The 15,502-nt window shown below is 46.4% G+C and overlaps 7 protein-coding genes across 7 annotated transcripts; 4 read left to right on the forward strand and 3 right to left on the reverse strand.

Annotated features, from left to right (window-relative positions):
• Positions 1 to 1,050: 1,050 nt before the first annotated feature.
• Positions 1,051 to 2,536, reverse strand: F4822DRAFT_205990 (heterokaryon incompatibility protein-domain-containing protein). Its single transcript, XM_051453801.1, has 2 exons — positions 1,470 to 2,536; positions 1,051 to 1,411 (listed from the first exon to the last, which is right to left on the reverse strand). Exons 1-2 carry the CDS (start codon positions 2,157 to 2,159, stop codon positions 1,121 to 1,123), a joined length of 981 nt encoding a protein of 326 aa, XP_051315384.1. The 5' UTR covers positions 2,160 to 2,536; the 3' UTR covers positions 1,051 to 1,120.
• Positions 2,537 to 4,023, reverse strand: F4822DRAFT_205989 (uncharacterized protein). Its single transcript, XM_051453800.1, has 5 exons — positions 3,946 to 4,023; positions 3,441 to 3,875; positions 3,308 to 3,382; positions 2,900 to 3,211; positions 2,537 to 2,841 (listed from the first exon to the last, which is right to left on the reverse strand). Exons 2-4 carry the CDS (start codon positions 3,603 to 3,605, stop codon positions 2,972 to 2,974), a joined length of 480 nt encoding a protein of 159 aa, XP_051315385.1. The 5' UTR covers positions 3,606 to 3,875; positions 3,946 to 4,023; the 3' UTR covers positions 2,537 to 2,841; positions 2,900 to 2,971.
• Positions 4,024 to 4,413: 390 nt separating this feature from the next.
• Positions 4,414 to 5,554, reverse strand: F4822DRAFT_436986 (60S ribosomal protein L5; the record flags this gene model as incomplete). Its single annotated transcript, XM_051462368.1, has 3 exons — positions 4,414 to 5,278; positions 5,357 to 5,394; positions 5,552 to 5,554. The coding sequence occupies 3 exons, from the start codon at positions 5,552 to 5,554 to the stop codon at positions 4,414 to 4,416; spliced, it is 906 nt and encodes a 301-aa protein (XP_051315386.1).
• Positions 5,555 to 5,880: 326 nt separating this feature from the next.
• On the forward strand, positions 5,881 to 7,130 carry F4822DRAFT_398960 (HAD-like protein). The gene is made up of 2 exons (XM_051457742.1): positions 5,881 to 6,098; positions 6,219 to 7,130. The coding sequence occupies exons 1-2, from the start codon at positions 6,045 to 6,047 to the stop codon at positions 7,020 to 7,022; spliced, it is 858 nt and encodes a 285-aa protein (XP_051315387.1). The 5' UTR covers positions 5,881 to 6,044; the 3' UTR covers positions 7,023 to 7,130.
• Positions 7,131 to 7,457: 327 nt separating this feature from the next.
• On the forward strand, positions 7,458 to 8,219 carry F4822DRAFT_427959 (cytidine deaminase-like protein; the record flags this gene model as incomplete). Its single annotated transcript, XM_051460830.1, has 2 exons — positions 7,458 to 7,799; positions 7,986 to 8,219. The coding sequence occupies 2 exons, from the start codon at positions 7,458 to 7,460 to the stop codon at positions 8,217 to 8,219; spliced, it is 576 nt and encodes a 191-aa protein (XP_051315388.1).
• A 1,536-nt stretch (positions 8,220 to 9,755) lies between these two features.
• Positions 9,756 to 11,877, forward strand: F4822DRAFT_398964 (uncharacterized protein). Its single transcript, XM_051457743.1, has one exon. The coding sequence runs from the start codon at positions 10,201 to 10,203 to the stop codon at positions 11,323 to 11,325; it is 1,125 nt and encodes a 374-aa protein (XP_051315389.1). The 5' UTR covers positions 9,756 to 10,200; the 3' UTR covers positions 11,326 to 11,877.
• A 593-nt stretch (positions 11,878 to 12,470) lies between these two features.
• F4822DRAFT_398966 (major facilitator superfamily domain-containing protein) lies at positions 12,471 to 15,326 on the forward strand. Its single transcript, XM_051457744.1, has 9 exons — positions 12,471 to 12,915; positions 13,008 to 13,029; positions 13,083 to 13,158; positions 13,214 to 13,239; positions 13,298 to 13,373; positions 13,435 to 13,539; positions 13,600 to 13,630; positions 13,758 to 14,398; positions 14,453 to 15,326. Exons 1-9 carry the CDS (start codon positions 12,669 to 12,671, stop codon positions 14,795 to 14,797), a joined length of 1,569 nt encoding a protein of 522 aa, XP_051315390.1. The 5' UTR covers positions 12,471 to 12,668; the 3' UTR covers positions 14,798 to 15,326.
• The last annotated feature ends 176 nt before the right edge of the window (positions 15,327 to 15,502 follow it).

The following is a 15,502-nucleotide window of genomic DNA, read 5'->3' on the forward strand; positions in this document are numbered from 1 at the left end:
AGTAGCATTGGTTCGTTAACATCCATTCCCCCCTCTTCTAACCATGCCTTGAGGCGGGTGAGGTCTAATGAATCACATAGTTCGCATACAAACGATACCTGCAATGGATTGAAGTTTTCATGAAAATGAACATCGGGTTCTGAAAATGGCGTTTGTGTCATATATTACGATTAGCATTAAGTTCAAGTATGCCTGAACGGAGTTCAAGGATGAAAGCTGGTCTGGTTTGGGATTTGGTACCTAGCTAGGTACTATAAGCAATGTTTTGAATTGCTGGGCGTCGTTTGATCACATCAAGATACATTGTTCAGATACTGTGAGAAGGAAGTGATACGAAAGCCCTTAACTAATTCAGGCGAAGAGTCAAGACCAAGTTATCTATATACCCAGCATACTATAAAATCGTGACCTCAACCATCGGTTCCTTCAAATATAGATTATAAATCTCGTCGAGAGTCAACCCATACGGAGGAGCCCCCAAATCGTTAGTTTCTTCTCGAGGGTGGTTTATTGACTCTGGGGGTCTCCTATCAAAATGAGTACAGTTAAAATACCCTACGCGCACATGAGTATCACTATTTTCTTCCTTTTTTTTGGAGCATGATGCCCATTATTTCTACCGTTTCATGAGTTGTTCCTCGTCGTTGAGAGACTGTAAGGGCGACCAAGGAAATCTGTCGGGCCCAATGCGGACAAATGCCTGTCCCTTCGTGATCGTCGTACCCGCCTGTTTGGATGAGGTTTGAATCGAAAGTATTGGTAATTCTGCATGTCATGCCCGAAAAAACAGACATGCTATCTCGAGGAGATGAAATACCAACAGGACAAGTCAACAGAGAATCGGTCTCCGGATCCCATTCAAACTCTTTTATTGGGCCACGTAACTTCAGGTATCCACTGCTGACCTTCCCTGTGGGATCGTCCGTGGACGCTGTGGCGGATACGTCTAAAAGCTTAGTTAATTCGCGCACGCTTGAGTAGCTGAATGGCAGAGATATATCGGTTCCTGGTATGCTTGCCCAAGACCATGTCGGAGCAATATACTGAGAAATATGGACATCGCTTTCTATAAGCCCACGCCAGCCCAGCGACGTCACAAGCCTTGTCTCCCAGTGGCCAGTTATATAACGGCATTTGAGCCGTGACTAAAAAATGGCCGCCAGTCCATAGCGTCCCCAAGACGCATATTAACATAAGCACTGACAATGTGCCTATACCAGATGTATAGTAGATCTTCATCGCTAAATTGACTAGGAAGGTTATGTTGATCAACCTCTCGAAGCGCTCTTGAGAAGTGCTGCTTTCTCGAATACAATGTTCGCGGTATTGAGCAGGTCCAGATTTCTGAAGACACGCAGGTAGAACACTCCCAAAATAAGCCTTTGGGCGTAAAGTGGAGGACTCTCGGCGCCTGTTAGGTGAGGCTATATGAGTTGTCAAATCCTTGGTTTTGGGTGGTACAGGCTTACAAGGAAATGCTCTTGCAAGACCCAACCTCGCTGCATCAGCGGCTCTTCTTGTACGAGTTCCCAGTGGAAGGTCTGGTGATACATATAGACAATACCAACGTCAGGTATATTGAGTTTCATGACAGGACTATTCGTTGCAGTTTGGTTAAGAAACCCAACTAATCCATCTTTGTACCCAGTTGCTGAAACGTTACAGTCCGAGTTCATGTGGATATGCCCGACTTTTGGACACTCTTTCGTCCAGTGAGAACCTGTAGGTGAGTTCTGCACAATGCAAAGTGAGTCTATCCAAATGTAGTTGTAACCTAGATCGAGAGTCACCTTGAAAGCGTCACGGAATGTTTGGTTGAAGGTCAGGTCTTCGCATGGCAGCTTGGCCCTGAAATTAGCGATATTATCCGAAGTAAGTGTCATGAACGGCGCATCTCCCCAGCAGTGACTCAGTGCAAGATATCGGACGTCATCGCCGAAAAATTCTGTATCGACCAATCGGGCAGAGAAGGCCGAGCTAATTCCTTCAATGCGGATCAAATATGTTGGTGAGATACGCGAATCTGATCGTCTTTTTATCGTATCCACGGTACAACCCTCGTGAGTCTCGAGGCACTTATTGAGCCATCTGCGAGCGAGCTGAACTTTGCTTGCTGTCCATCCGGTCCCGATTGAACCACCAGTTAAACCATGTTTCATAGCCACTTTTTTTCTTAGCTAGATAATTCGAAAATATCGAGGCATCTATTTTTACGCACCTTGATGGTGGTACGGGTGGAGAATTATGTTATAAGCCTTATCAGAGAAACAGCCGAAGCCATCGTAGAAACCGACCTCCGGTTGTGTTTAGGAATATTTGCGTATGAGCAAATTCGGCGACATATACACTACAAAGATAACACGCTGGTATAGGAGGGGCGCGTCGATGTTCTTGAGACAACCCCCCTTCTTTCTCAGGATGGGAATATACTGTTAATAATCTGCTTAAGAAGCCCTCGCATTGTTTGCATAGCGAAGCATAGGGATTAAGAGCCTCGCTTTGCTGTAGATCACTCATTATGGGACCTTGTTGTCGTAATACCGTAGTTTTGGTTAGACGGTAGTCGCGGATGCAAACGCCTTTAGATAGGTAATCGCGTTGCCTCGAAATTTTGAAGCTTACATCAACCCCGCCCAGAATTTCTGCACGCACTATACACAATGCTGCGTTGAGTCAGCAGGCACAGCATGGCCGTGCTTTAAGAAGCATTCTTAGGTACCTAAGTACCTAAGGTATAATAATTCAATTAACGTGTCTGGTTCCCCTAAATTATCATTGTGAACATCTATTCGGGGTTGAAGGTCACGTATTGAACGTAGAAAAAAGCCCCCACTAACAAATCTGAAGGAATGAGTAGGAATTATACTGGTGGGGGTATCTCTTAAAAAGGAATACCTACCTAGGTAGTTATTCAACCTCAACCTAGTCTATTCAGCCCGCCAATTTAGGGTTACATATACCCAACGCCCGGCTACGCAGTCGACAAATCCTCCATCTCCGCCCAACCAGGATAAACCGACTTCCCGCCCTGCACATTCACGACCTCCCCACTGTCAACGTACTTCTCCACCCACCCAAGTGACGCGACCGTATGCACCGAATTCACAAAGGGACCCTCGGTGGCTTGCAGCGCGGTGAACTCCGGGTCGTGGCGTACTTTCTCAAGCGCGGCGAAATTGCGGAAGTAGAATTCTACCGTAAGGTCATGGTCCTGTTGAAAGAAAAAGGGGAAGGGAGTCAGTAAAGTGGGTCGATAGGGGATAGGAGAAAAGGGGATGAACGTAGGAATAAAATAAACGGAACTTACATCAACAACCCATCCCCTATTTGACTTCCTATTCATCTCATCTAGCGCCTTACGCAGCGGTGTGGGTGAGAAGACCTTGAAGAAAAGCCTATCAGCACACCCCAAATTCCGACATTTTGCACTCGCTACATACCTGCTGGTACATCTCAATCCCGTTCCTCGCATGAATAGTCGCTACCTTAACTAAGTACTCACGCACGAACGCTTCATTCTGCTCGCGCGTATTATTACGGTTGGCGTAAATCTGCAAGCTTAAGCGCAGTAGGCGACCCGGCGAGGTTTTCGTATTTGCTGACATCGTTCCAACAGTAGCTTCTAGTTCTTGATACGGTAGCGAGATAATTGAATATATACGATCGGGTTGTTCAAATTCACAAGTATGGGATTTTCGCCGGAGAGATCAGTCTCTTTATATCGCTACATACTTGGAATCTGAGCTTCCTAAATAAAAAATAAAAAAATTCTGCTTCCATTCGGATAAATCGTCTAGGTACGGGAGCTGCTGTTGTGCCGTCGGGAATTGATGTGGCGACGTAAAGTCGTAGGGCACGACGACGCTACATGATGCCTGACCCATCGTTAGCAGCAAAAATTCATAGTTACAAGTCAAAAAGGTTCATTCAATTTTTAACACCGACCTCTTGGGTTGAGCCTGTCGTAGTATATAAAGAGGTTGAAGGTGAGTTTGGCGCTGGAAGACCGGCGATCCGGCGAATTTTATGAACTCCTTGTTCCCCCGATTCTGCCTCTACACGCTTAGGTGTGGGGAGAGCTATGTACTAAATCTGCTCGCGAAGTGAGTTAACGTTAGTATTCGTTATCTCCGACCGCCAGATCTTAAAAACTGTTGAGATAGACTTTGATTACTTTCTTGGTCGATAGAATTGAGACGGAAGTAGAGTATAGAAGGCAAGGGACATACGCGATGCTCAACTACTTAATGGACAACAATCACAATCACAATTCAACATCAATACGATGACGGTGCATAAACTTCATTAATTCGTTTTGTGACCTGTCAATGAGCCATCCCTATAAACTCCGATGCCTGAAGACAACCGTAAATGTGGACTGCCAGTTTTTTCCCTTTATCCATAGCGAACCGCTTATTCCTCGCGGAGCTCGGCAATCTTAGCCTTAACTCTCTCCTCCTTCTCGGCCTTGGTGGACTTAGCTGCCCTGTACTTCTTGGACTCTGCCTTCCACTCCTCCTTGGTCTTCTTGGGGGCGTCGCTCTCAGCCTTCTTGAAGGGGTCCTCACGGATGGCGGCGTGGGCCTCAGTATAGAGATCCTCAAGACCGTCAGCCTCGATGTCGTCGTCGAGGTACTTCTGGAACTGGGACTTGTATCGCTCCTCATCGTCGTCGGCGAGAGTCTCCATGTACTCGGCAACGTGACCACCGTAGATGTACTTCTTCAGGGTCTCGGCGTCAAGTTCCTCAGACTCCATGTCGAAACCGGGGAATCGGTTCTCGGAGTGGGGAACGAGGATACCACCGTCGGAAGCACCCTTCATGACACCGAAGACACGGGCACCAGTGGAGGTACGGGCAAGACCGACATCAAGGAAGGCCTTGAAGGGTCGTCGCTCCTCACCATCCTCCTCGGCAGCCTCAGTCAAGGTGTACTCTCCATCGGGCTCCTCAACACCAGTGAAGGTCTCGTCAAGACCAAGCTTCTTCAGGACACGGCGGGCGAGAAGAAGACCGGTGGCGTAGGCAGCAGCCCAGTTGGTAAGACCGTGCTCGATGCCGTAGGCCTTGAGCTCGTGGGAGTAGGCGGCAGCGAAAACCTTGTCACCAGCAATCTCGGAGGTGACAATCTGGGTGATGATGTCGCGGTTGGTGAAGCGGACGACCAGGCGGTACTTGGGGGCGTTGTACTTGTTCTTGGCCTGGGTGATGAGACGCTTGCGGGCGTAGTAGTCGGTCTTACCCTCACGACGGCGCTTGTACTTTGTTTGGAAGCGGCTGCGAAATAGCAATTAGTTTTACTGTCTCGGTAATTGCTGATGAATTGATGGATTAGAGGGGAAATTAATTACTCACCTGTAGTAAGAGCTGCTCTTGACCACCTTGTTGAACGCCTATTGAAATCCCATCGAGTCAGCAATTTGCGCTTCAGATTTTTTTCATGATCCTCCAATCCGAAGCATCTTGCATTGACTCTTGAAATCAAATGTCATATTTGCGATATTCGCCATTTCTAGCATCGCAATGACTTTATGTTTATGTTGTACTCACCATCTTGAATGAATTGGCTGATGATGGAAAATTATCAGCTGGATGGTCGAAAGTTGTTGGAGTTAGGAAGGGAAAGAAAATCAAATTCGCGACAGGAAAAGTAAGCAGGTGGATTTAATTTTTAGTGAATGTGGGCGAAAATTCGCTTGTCAACCCTTGTTTAGTGGGATGGTGGGGGACGAGTTAAGCCAGTTTCAAACTTGGGTCGGCGACGAGCTTATGCACGGACCACTCAATTATCCTGCAAGATGCATGGCATGTACCTGAGTACCTCTTAGCGTATCTTTATGGCTTACATCAACCGAGGCATCTCTCGGGTGGCTTGGATTCTTCAAATCATGATGGAAATTCGGACGATGATTTCCTACAACTCATATACTATACAGAATCAATGATTTAATATAGAGTCTAAATTCTGTGATATTAATCTGTTATAGTATTTTTATTGCTATTGTCAAATGGTCTAATGCCTGGGTAGTGTACAACTTCGGTGATGGCAGCGCAAAAGCAACCAAAAGTGCTCTTATTCGATATCGGTGGTGTCTGCGTAAGTCCCAATGGCTTCCCAACCAATGATTCTGAACTCTTGTTGTTTCTTAGGAGAACATATGTTACTTCATCCTATTCATAATCATTCTATTTATGAATAGTGCTAATATCGAAATAGGTCGTGTCGCCATTCCAATCCATATTAGACTACGAACTAAGTCTAGGAATACCACCAGGATGGATAAACCACTCCATCTCTAGAACCGCCCCCAATGGTTTCTGGCACAAATTAGAAAGGGGCGAAATAACCCTAGACGATGAATTCTACGCTGGCTTCAACAAGGATCTCCACGACCCGGTACGGTGGGACACATTCTACAAGTCTCAACAATCAAAAAACCCCAACCTCCCTAAAGAAGTTCCCCCGGTGCCAAAACTTGATGGACGATGGCTTTTCAACGACATGATGACTTCATCAACGTCGCCAGATCCGTGGATGTACCCCGCTCTTAAGAACTTGAAGGCGAGCGGGAAGTTTATTATCGCTGCTCTTAGCAATACTGTTATCTTCCCTCCGGGCCACGCGTTATATCGAGAAGATTTCTTCGCGGAGCCTTTGCGGAAGTTGTTCGACGTCTTCGTGTCATCGGCGCACGTAGGAATGCGGAAACCGGAGCCGAAGATATACGAGTATGCGTTGAACGAGGTGGATAATTATGCTAAAACACACGCTTCAGAGGATCGAGGGAGGTTGTTGGGTTGGCGGGATGGTGTGAGGCCGGATGATATCGTGTTCTTGGACGACATTGGTCAGAATCTAAAGGCAGCTAAGACTGCCGGTTTTCGCACTATCAAAGTGTCGTTAGGAAGGACGTTTGAGGCGGTAGATCAACTTGAAGCCGCTACTGGGTTGAAATTAGCTGGTGATCATCCTAGGATACCTATCAAGCATAAGTTAGGAGGTACGAATGCTAAATTATAGTTGGTCAATTGTTAGGTGTATTTTATGAGGGCAGTGTATTACACGTGGGTTAGGTTAAGAAATGGTTAATCTTAGGAGATAATTTCATCGTAGTCTTTATTTCTGCATTGGTCGGAGTATGGAATAGTGGTGATGGTATTAATACGGCGAGCCTACGGGAAGCACCGCAGCGGGGTCACTGTTCTTATCAAGTGGTCTCGCAGTGTCTCTAGGCCCGGAATTGCCCGCAAGTGCCTGCTAATTCAACCTCAACCTCTTGTCAACCACGTTTTTTTACAAGATTTATCTCGTAACTTACCTACCTACTACCCGGCAATAACATATCTCCAATCGATCAACCGGACTTAAGCCTCGAGTGCATGAAACCATCCATCAAATACGCATCAGGCAGGTCTTTCCCGCATCACCAGGTAACACTTACCTCACCCACCAACAATGTCATCTCAAACCGGCACAGCCAGCACAGCCGCGACCCTAGCGCCGGCCTTGTTCCCGGCACGCACCCCCCTGACCGCCGCACAAATCGCATCAGGCATCCAGGCAGCACTTTCGATCCAGCGACGCGCCGTGACCCACGGCAAACGCCCCTTCGCCGCCGTCCTCCTAGCCCCGGACAACGAGACCATACTCCTGACGCACCAATCCGTGGACCAAGTAAACCACGCCGAGAGCTGCCTCGCGCGGCTAGCTTACACGCATTATCCCAAGGACTACTTATGGCGGTGCACGCTGTTCAGCACATGGGAGCCCTGCGGTATGTGCACTGCCACTATTTACGTGAGTTTATGTTCCATTTCGGTCCCGGAGAGCTTCTCTTTTGGGACTTCTTTTTTTTCTTCATTTTTGATTTTGGTTCTGGGCTTGGGGCGGGGGACTTTTGGTTGAGAATGTCGCTGCCTGGCCGGGGTGTACAACTTCAACTTGGAACTGACAAATTACACTATACGGCACGGGAGATCATAGTGGGCGCATATAGGCCGCATTGTGTTCGCGGGTACCAATGACCAGCTGTACGAGTTGACGGGACCCGGGAATACGGAGAATTTCACGATGAATTGGCATACCAGTGACTTCCTGAAAGGGTGTCCGCAGAAGGATATCGAGGTCATAGGACCGTTGGAAGAGGAGGGGAGGATCGTGGTGGAAGAGAGCGACAAGTATTGGTGTACCAGAAGAACCGCTGCTGGCCAAGCCTAAATCTTGCATTTTCTGATGTGACGATGCGTGTGATAGGCAAGCGAGAGCGAGAAGAGAAACATGCGGAGAAACAAAGTTGCTTTTTTATTCAGATGCCTAAATTTTCAAATCCTTCTGAAGAAGACTGCGGCAGTTATTCCGAAATGCGCTCTTAGTAATCAATATTTTCTCCGTGCATGACTGAATATCTGTTTTGTTTGGTGGAGGCTACGACGAGCTTCGGTCGATGAAACGGTTCATGCTACGGACGCCACCTCACGCCAACAGTCCGATGGATGGTATGAATTAGGAGGTGAGCGACATCAGATGTATTTTTGTTAGATCATGTTTGCAAGATATAGAACACTGCCGATAAGCTATCCGGTTTTCGAAGTACGCCGCTGAACGAATTGTATTAGGCGTTGCTTGCGTAATGCACCGAATAATTCTGAAGAGTTTGTCAGCTTCTATGCGCGGTCGAAGTAATCGCATCTATTCTGGACAGCGAAGACCGGTGCTTCTTAAATATCTTTGCCAGGCTAGTCGATAAGATCCATGTTTCGCAAAAACAAAAACGCAAGAAGCTGACGAAGAACTAGACAATATTATGTATGTAATTGGAAAAAATGTTGGCAATGTTGTACATATTCTGTCTCGGGACGGAGATTTGGAGATACATCGCGTGCCTTCCCGCTTTTTCTCCTTCTCCTAGTGGATTCAGGGAAGATTGTTAGTGGGTCCCGGCGGGTCGGAGCCGGGAGCGATTCGCGACTATCTTACCAGGAACCAATAGGAACCAATGAAAACACAGTAAAGGACGGTTAAGGGAAAAGAGCCTCGTAATGGCTGTGCGCGTCAGCGGGATCAACCATCTGTTACTTCTAGTAAAATTGAAGGTGGGCAATTTTTTATCCTTGAACCCACATGTTATCATCCCCCTATTCAATCTATCAAGTTTAGCTGTTCCAATCTCGAGCTTCCATTGTTCCATACCATCATCCACATTGTCTCACCGTACCAATAATGGCAGGGCAAACGAATATCCTGGGGCGTGTGGATTTGCAATTATATCTCTTTTAGGTAATAAAACTACTTTTAATATGCCTCGCCTACATTCTCCCTCCTTAAGACTTAAATCTTCCTTTAATACAGACCATTTGAATATCGAATTGAGATAGTAATTTAGAACATTAGAAGTTCTAAATAGATTTATTCTAGGTTACAGATCAGAGTAGATTAAGTTTATAAAATTTCAGATAACCTGAAAGTCAAAGCACATTGCCATAGCAAGTCGTAAACTATCAAAGGTAGTAGCTGTGTTTTGACATTGAAAAAGAGGCAGATCTAAGATTTTGGTAAGGAACCCGCAAGTGGGCCCTCTTCCTAACAAATGGCGTCACATTAATGAACTTCCAAGGTAATATCATGTTGGAAAGCCAATTCTGATTGCTAGTTTACTGTTTTAACGTGATGTGACGCGTATTGAAATAGAACAGTAAAAAAAAGTTATGGGGTGGCAGTGCGGTTAGATTTTTTGTTCAAAAAGAGTATCAATTTACCATTTGTTGGAACCCATAAACCCCTAGGGGGCTCTGTTTTCTGTAGAGGGATCGCCAATCTGTCATCCATGCCACTTAAATGCTGCACGGTTGATGTCACTCGTAATTCCTTCCACTCTCCGGTACTTTATTGCTGGTGCCTGCTTGGGCGTCCTTACTAAGTTCCGCTTGGTTGTATGCACCGCACTGCAACAAGCTACCATAGTTACACCACCATTCTCTCACTCTCATCTGGTTCCGCCCCCATCATTATTCGATATACTCTCCCATCTCACCTGATTATCCGGTTCTCCTCTTTCTCACTTTTTCTTCCACCTCCTTTCTATCGACAACAACATAACAATAACATTATGCGATGATATCTTCTTCCCTGTCCAAAGTCGAGCTCGGATTGAAGAAACAAGCCGACAAGGGATGATGCGCCATTGGTCATATTCTTACCTATGCCATCCTTAAAGGGCTTTTGCAGCCTCTGGTTGCCGCAATGTTGGAGGATAGTGCTTCCAGCCCTTATACTTATATTCTCGTTTTTCTTTCTCGTTAGGAATTTCGGGCCCGTTGAACATCATCGAAAACCAACGCATGATGGTTACAACCAAATCGATATCGGCAACAGTCACACCGATACACCCACCAACCATGATAGACATAACCTTACGATCAACCTGGTGTTGGCTACAATGTCTAGAGACGACATTTCCTGGACAGAAAATATAGACATTCCTAACCTAAATGTGATCCGTTATGTTAGCGATGACCTGGACGCGGATTATCACCCACCGGTCGCAAAGAAGGGACGTGAGGCTCTCATCTACCTCACCTACATGCACGATTTCTACGACGATCTCCCGGACATCACGTTCTTTACCCACGCAGATGAGAGCCCATGGCACATGGAGAGCGAGTTGAACTCATCCGTAACATTTGCTATGTCGCATTTAGACCTCGCCCAGGTCCAGCAACGGCAGTATTTCAACTTGCGCGTATCATGGGAGAATGCGTGCCCCAACTGGATCAATACGACTAAAACCGAATTGGACACGGGCAAGCTGGAGGAGATTTATATGTGGGAAGCATTCAGCGAGAACTTCGGCACGGATGACGTCCCGGAAATCCTTGCCGGGCCTTGCTGTTCCCAATTTGCAGTTACGAAAGAGGCCATAAGAAGGCGTCCAAAGTCTCAGTACAGAACAAGCATGAATTGGCTGGTGGAGACCCATTGGGATGACTACATCACAGGAAGAATATGGGAACACTTCTGGTCGTGGCTCTTTCGAGGTGAAGCGGTGGATTGCGCGATCGAATGGAAGACATACTGCAGTATGTATCACGTCTGCTTCGACTCGGCGAGTAGGAACCGAGTTGTCAGCCTCAAAGAGGAGAAAGAGGAGCTGAAAAATAAGTCCGGATTTCTCGACAGGTTGTCGGACATGCTAGGGGGATATAAGAATAAGAAGCGCATAAAGGAGATCGATGTCATATTGGAGACTGAACTCGAGAAAGCCCTCGAAAGAGGCCAGAGCGAAACAAGGCGGATGGAGCTACTTTCGGATCTTTATACCACGTGAGGAAATTTGAGTCCGGTCAGGCAGTCAGGTCGGAGGAGTTTTTTATATCCAAAACCCATTCTAATAAAATAACAACATTTAATGAGCATCATCGTTAGTGAAGTAGACTAATATTTCGTGGGGAAACGATGTCACATTACCAGCTTCTAGTCTGATTTGATCGCTTCTCTTTTAGGGGAGGAGATTATTCTTTAGGGTGTTACCCCCGCAAACTAGCCAAGCGTGCTAGATCTCATATCATTACTGATCTTGATCTAGACGCGACTTCTAAAACAAGAACCTCGGTATGGGAGATGAAACGGCATCTTCTCATGGGATGAAGTTCTATTTATTCTACGGCTCAATTGAGAGCGAACGGCCCACTTCTCGTTGTTTTCGTCGGTTTAATGATACCGATGGGATGATAGCGTAATTGAGGCCCCTAGCATAGGCGACCCGGTGATACCTAGGAAATGTTCGTACGTGCTTTCCACGTGTCGTTAGCAAACTCGAGGTATGCATCAAAGAGGCTCATTCAAAGAAGAATCGGGATTCGAAGATACCGGACTAATGATGAGATGAAGAAAATAAGAACTTTAAGTTGTTCGAAGGAACGTTTCTTTCGGCCTCCCCCTGGGGTAAACGCGGCTAGTACAGCGGGACGGATGCTTAACCCCGCAGCTCCGGCTTTCTCCAGGGGATAACAAGCAACTAAAACAACTTCAGGTAGGGCTAGCAGGGGTTTTCTATTTTACCGTAGCCAATCATAGGCCTAGCGTTCTTTTATTTCTATTCGTTTAGCGTACGAAACAGAAGCTTGAACTTCGTCATTACAGGTCATTCATCAGCGACAACCGAACCCTCGGCAAGAAAAATAGGTAATTATCTGGATGCTAGGTAAGTTACATTTGGGTCTTTTTGCTGGGGAAAGAGTAACAAGCAGGTAATATAATCAGACCCAGAAAATGTACGTGATCGTGGGGGGTAATACAGAATCTCGGCCTGCTGCAGCTCAAACAAACCCTGCTGAAAGAGATGGCTAGAAGGCTGCTGTGCATGCCATTGTCTAGGCCCCTTATAGGTCCTATAGGTACCTCTACACCATTCTAGGTAAGGTGCTATAGGCGACGGCTGATATGCAGCGTCGTATCGATCCCGTAATCCAGGTTATCTCGCCGAGGACCATGCTAGGTAATCATATACAATACCCAACTAACTCTGAACTTGGGATGATAAATGAAATCATAATAGTTAAAATATTTCCGCTCCGCTCAATCCTTCAAATAGCAAACTTCGTCCTACACTTACCATACCGCGACGATTGAGAGTCAACTTCCTCAAGACAGATAATAACGTCGTCTAGCATGTCGAGCGACAAGGCGGAGGCCGAGAGGGCTATCTCTAACGATGACACTGCCATCGGCAAAGATGAAGAGGTTGCGATTGCCGCCCACGGCGAACCGAACGTCGCGGACCTAGCGCAAGCCAACATGAGAGGATTGCGCGCTCCCGAAATTATCGCGAGACTGTCGCTCGAACAGCGCCTCGAGCTCGAGAAGAGATTAAGGCGGAAGATTGATTTGAGATTGCTGCCAGTACTCATTCTTATGTGTTAGTTTACCTCTATGTTCGGATCATCGAAGATTGCTACATCAGGGTTATTCAGCGCGAATTGGTTGAGCTAACTCAGGATTGTGGTGCAGATATTCTGAATTATATCGATCGGTGAGGAAAATCTGCGACGGATCTATCCGAAAATTATTGTTAATGTGGCGTAGGAACAATATCGCGGCAGCAAAATTGGCGGGTCTACCCGAAGACTTGAACTTGGATCCGAATGCGAGCGAGTTCCAGGTACGCATTCTATTAACCTATAGTTGGGAGTATTGATTTTAATATTGTCGCATAGACTGCCGTTAGCATTTTATTCGTCGGGTAAGTTTATGTGTATGTCTCTTCGGGATAATGCCGAAATTAACGTGTGAGATTGTAGATATCTTCTCATGCAGGTACCCTCGAACCTGTTCCTAAACAAGATCGGAAAACCGGCTATCTACCTTCCAGCATGTGTATGTCGCACAAGTTCCTATTGCCTAGGGGAAACTCCGATGGACTAATAGGCGATGCTAGATGATGATATGGGGCGTCATATCCGCAGCCACGGCTGGAGTTAAGAATTTTGGTGGTCTTATTGCCGTTCGTTTTTGGCTGGGTTTTGTTGAAGCCGCCTACTTCGTCAGTCCCAAAAGAACCCGAACCGATCAATTTTGAACGTCCAAGCTAATTGTGTCGCAGCCTGGATGTCTCTACTACTTAAGTTGCTGGTGGTAAGCTATAGCTCTATTCTATTTTAAGTTCAACATGTGCTAACATATTTGGGTATAGTACGTGATAATAATTTTCCACGGGAGATATAATTAAATATTCGATCAGGTCCCACTGACACATTTTAGATACCCGAAAGGAACTCGGCTTGCGAACGGCAATGCTCTACTCAGGCGCGCTGATTTCCGGTGCCTTCTCCGGTCTAATTTCCGCAGGAATCACACAGAACATGAACGGCACGAGAGGACTAGGTGCTTGGCAATGGCTATTTATTATTGAAGGTGTCATTACCGTCGGGGTCTCATTCTTGGCCTTCTTCATACTTCCTAACTTCCCTCGAACGACCTCGTGGCTTACCGAAGAAGAGAAAGCTCTTGCTGTCTGGCGACTGGAAGAGGATATCGGTGAGGACGATTGGATCGACAGCGAGCACCAGTCCTTATGGAGCGGTGCTAGCTTGGCTTTCGCGGATTTAAAGACTTGGGTTCTATTGGTACTACTCCTTGGTATCGTATCGGCTGGTTCAGTCACAAATTTCTTCCCGGCCGTGGTCAAGACCCTGGGTTACGGTAACGTATACACGTTGCTTTTGACTTGCCCTCCTTATGTGCTTACCGTCATTACTACTTTCATAAATGCGTGGCATGCGGATCGAACCGGTGAACGGTATTGGCATATTACGCTATCGCTCGTTGTTGCGTTAGTGGCATTCATCCTGGCAGCTACAACTACGAGTATTGCACCCCGGTATGTCGCGATGATGCTTATGGTAAGTAAAACATCCCCTACTACGTCCAGACTTCTGGTAGCTAATTGCGAAAAGGTCCCTGGAATTTACTGCGCATTTGTGGTGGCTCTCGCCTGGATCAGCAACACCCTACCCCGCCCGCCCGCTAAACGCGCCGCAGCTCTGGCCTTCATCAACGCCGTATCTAACGCTACGAGTATCTACGCATCGTATATGTACGAGGACTGGATGGCGCCGCGATACATCATCGCCATGTGCGTTAACTGCGGCACAATTGTACTCTCCATCATTGCTGCTACGGTCCTGCGAATTATGCTCGTCCGACTCAACAAGAAACTAGATCAGGGCATTTTCGTCGAGGGCGCTATCAATGCTCTTCCCGGAGATGCCGCCCATCATGGATTCAGATTTAAGGTCTAGTGAATTATACAACGCCGGCACGGATGGTATGGACGAAAACATGAAAAAGGGGAAGTGGGACCATTGGTCTTTCTTTTGGATACCTTATACCAACATGTTATTTACACTATGCGGTATCAATTCATATTTCGGAAGTATGAATACTTACCTAAGTATACTTAGGCTCATTTGCTTTCACTATAGAAGCAGGATAAATATTTGATATCCCTATAATGACGGGCGCCGCTAATCTTCGATGGTCTCATTGAAATGGGCCATCTAACATTGCCCCTAGTGAAATACGAAACGCGAAATACTCGAGAAACTCGAGAGAATGCGCCTAATGGACTTTAAACACCTGGCAGGCAAATAGCCGTGACAACGACGTTAGTGAAATGACTTAAGAACGAGCAAAAATTCGTCAGGTTCTTTGGGTTTGTTGGGATAAGGAATTCACTTCACAATTGTCAACGAGGCCTGTCATTACAAGAAAATATAGCAATTAATGCTTAATGAGCTATTGATATGATATTAGCGAATTCCTCCCGAGTTTAAGTTTACCTATCAAATTGCTATGCGACCATTATCGTCCAAAATGCTTATTCGGCCCCATAGAGACACACATTTCTTAACTTGTGCCTTCTATATTGATCATCTGCGTCCCAGGTTAAAATCGGTTGCTGTTGGTGTTGCCTTCCATGCGCGGGTCGCATTTATAGAGGCAGC

The sequence above is a fragment of the Hypoxylon trugodes genome, assembly GCF_022578975.1.
Source record: "Hypoxylon trugodes strain CBS 135444 unplaced genomic scaffold F4822scaffold_4, whole genome shotgun sequence".
Lineage (NCBI taxonomy): Eukaryota > Fungi > Ascomycota > Sordariomycetes > Xylariales > Hypoxylaceae > Hypoxylon > Hypoxylon trugodes.

What these genes read in the sequence shown, in the direction of transcription:
- F4822DRAFT_205990 (XM_051453801.1), bottom strand. Translation starts at nt 2,159, where the DNA reads ATGAAACATGGTTTAACTGGTGGTTCAATCGGGACCGGATGGACAGCA. An exon ending in TCTTGCAAGAGCATTTCCTT is followed by an intron (nt 1,412 to 1,469) that starts GTAAGCCTGTAC and finishes CTCACCTAACAG; the next exon opens with GCGCCGAGAGTCCTCCACTT.
- F4822DRAFT_205989 (XM_051453800.1), bottom strand. Translation starts at nt 3,605, where the DNA reads ATGTCAGCAAATACGAAAACCTCGCCGGGTCGCCTACTGCGCTTAAGC. An exon ending in GGATTGAGATGTACCAGCAG is followed by an intron (nt 3,383 to 3,440) that starts GTATGTAGCGAG and finishes CTTTTCTTCAAG; the next exon opens with GTCTTCTCACCCACACCGCT. An exon ending in ATAGGGGATGGGTTGTTGAT is followed by an intron (nt 3,212 to 3,307) that starts GTAAGTTCCGTT and finishes TTCTTTCAACAG; the next exon opens with GACCATGACCTTACGGTAGA.
- F4822DRAFT_398960 (XM_051457742.1), top strand. Translation starts at nt 6,045, where the DNA reads ATGGCAGCGCAAAAGCAACCAAAAGTGCTCTTATTCGATATCGGTGGT. An exon ending in TCGATATCGGTGGTGTCTGC is followed by an intron (nt 6,099 to 6,218) that starts GTAAGTCCCAAT and finishes ATATCGAAATAG; the next exon opens with GTCGTGTCGCCATTCCAATC.
- F4822DRAFT_398964 (XM_051457743.1), top strand. Translation starts at nt 10,201, where the DNA reads ATGCCATCCTTAAAGGGCTTTTGCAGCCTCTGGTTGCCGCAATGTTGG.
- F4822DRAFT_398966 (XM_051457744.1), top strand. Translation starts at nt 12,669, where the DNA reads ATGTCGAGCGACAAGGCGGAGGCCGAGAGGGCTATCTCTAACGATGAC. An exon ending in CTATCTACCTTCCAGCATGT is followed by an intron (nt 13,374 to 13,434) that starts GTATGTCGCACA and finishes AGGCGATGCTAG; the next exon opens with ATGATGATATGGGGCGTCAT. An exon ending in ATGTCGCGATGATGCTTATG is followed by an intron (nt 14,399 to 14,452) that starts GTAAGTAAAACA and finishes AATTGCGAAAAG; the next exon opens with GTCCCTGGAATTTACTGCGC.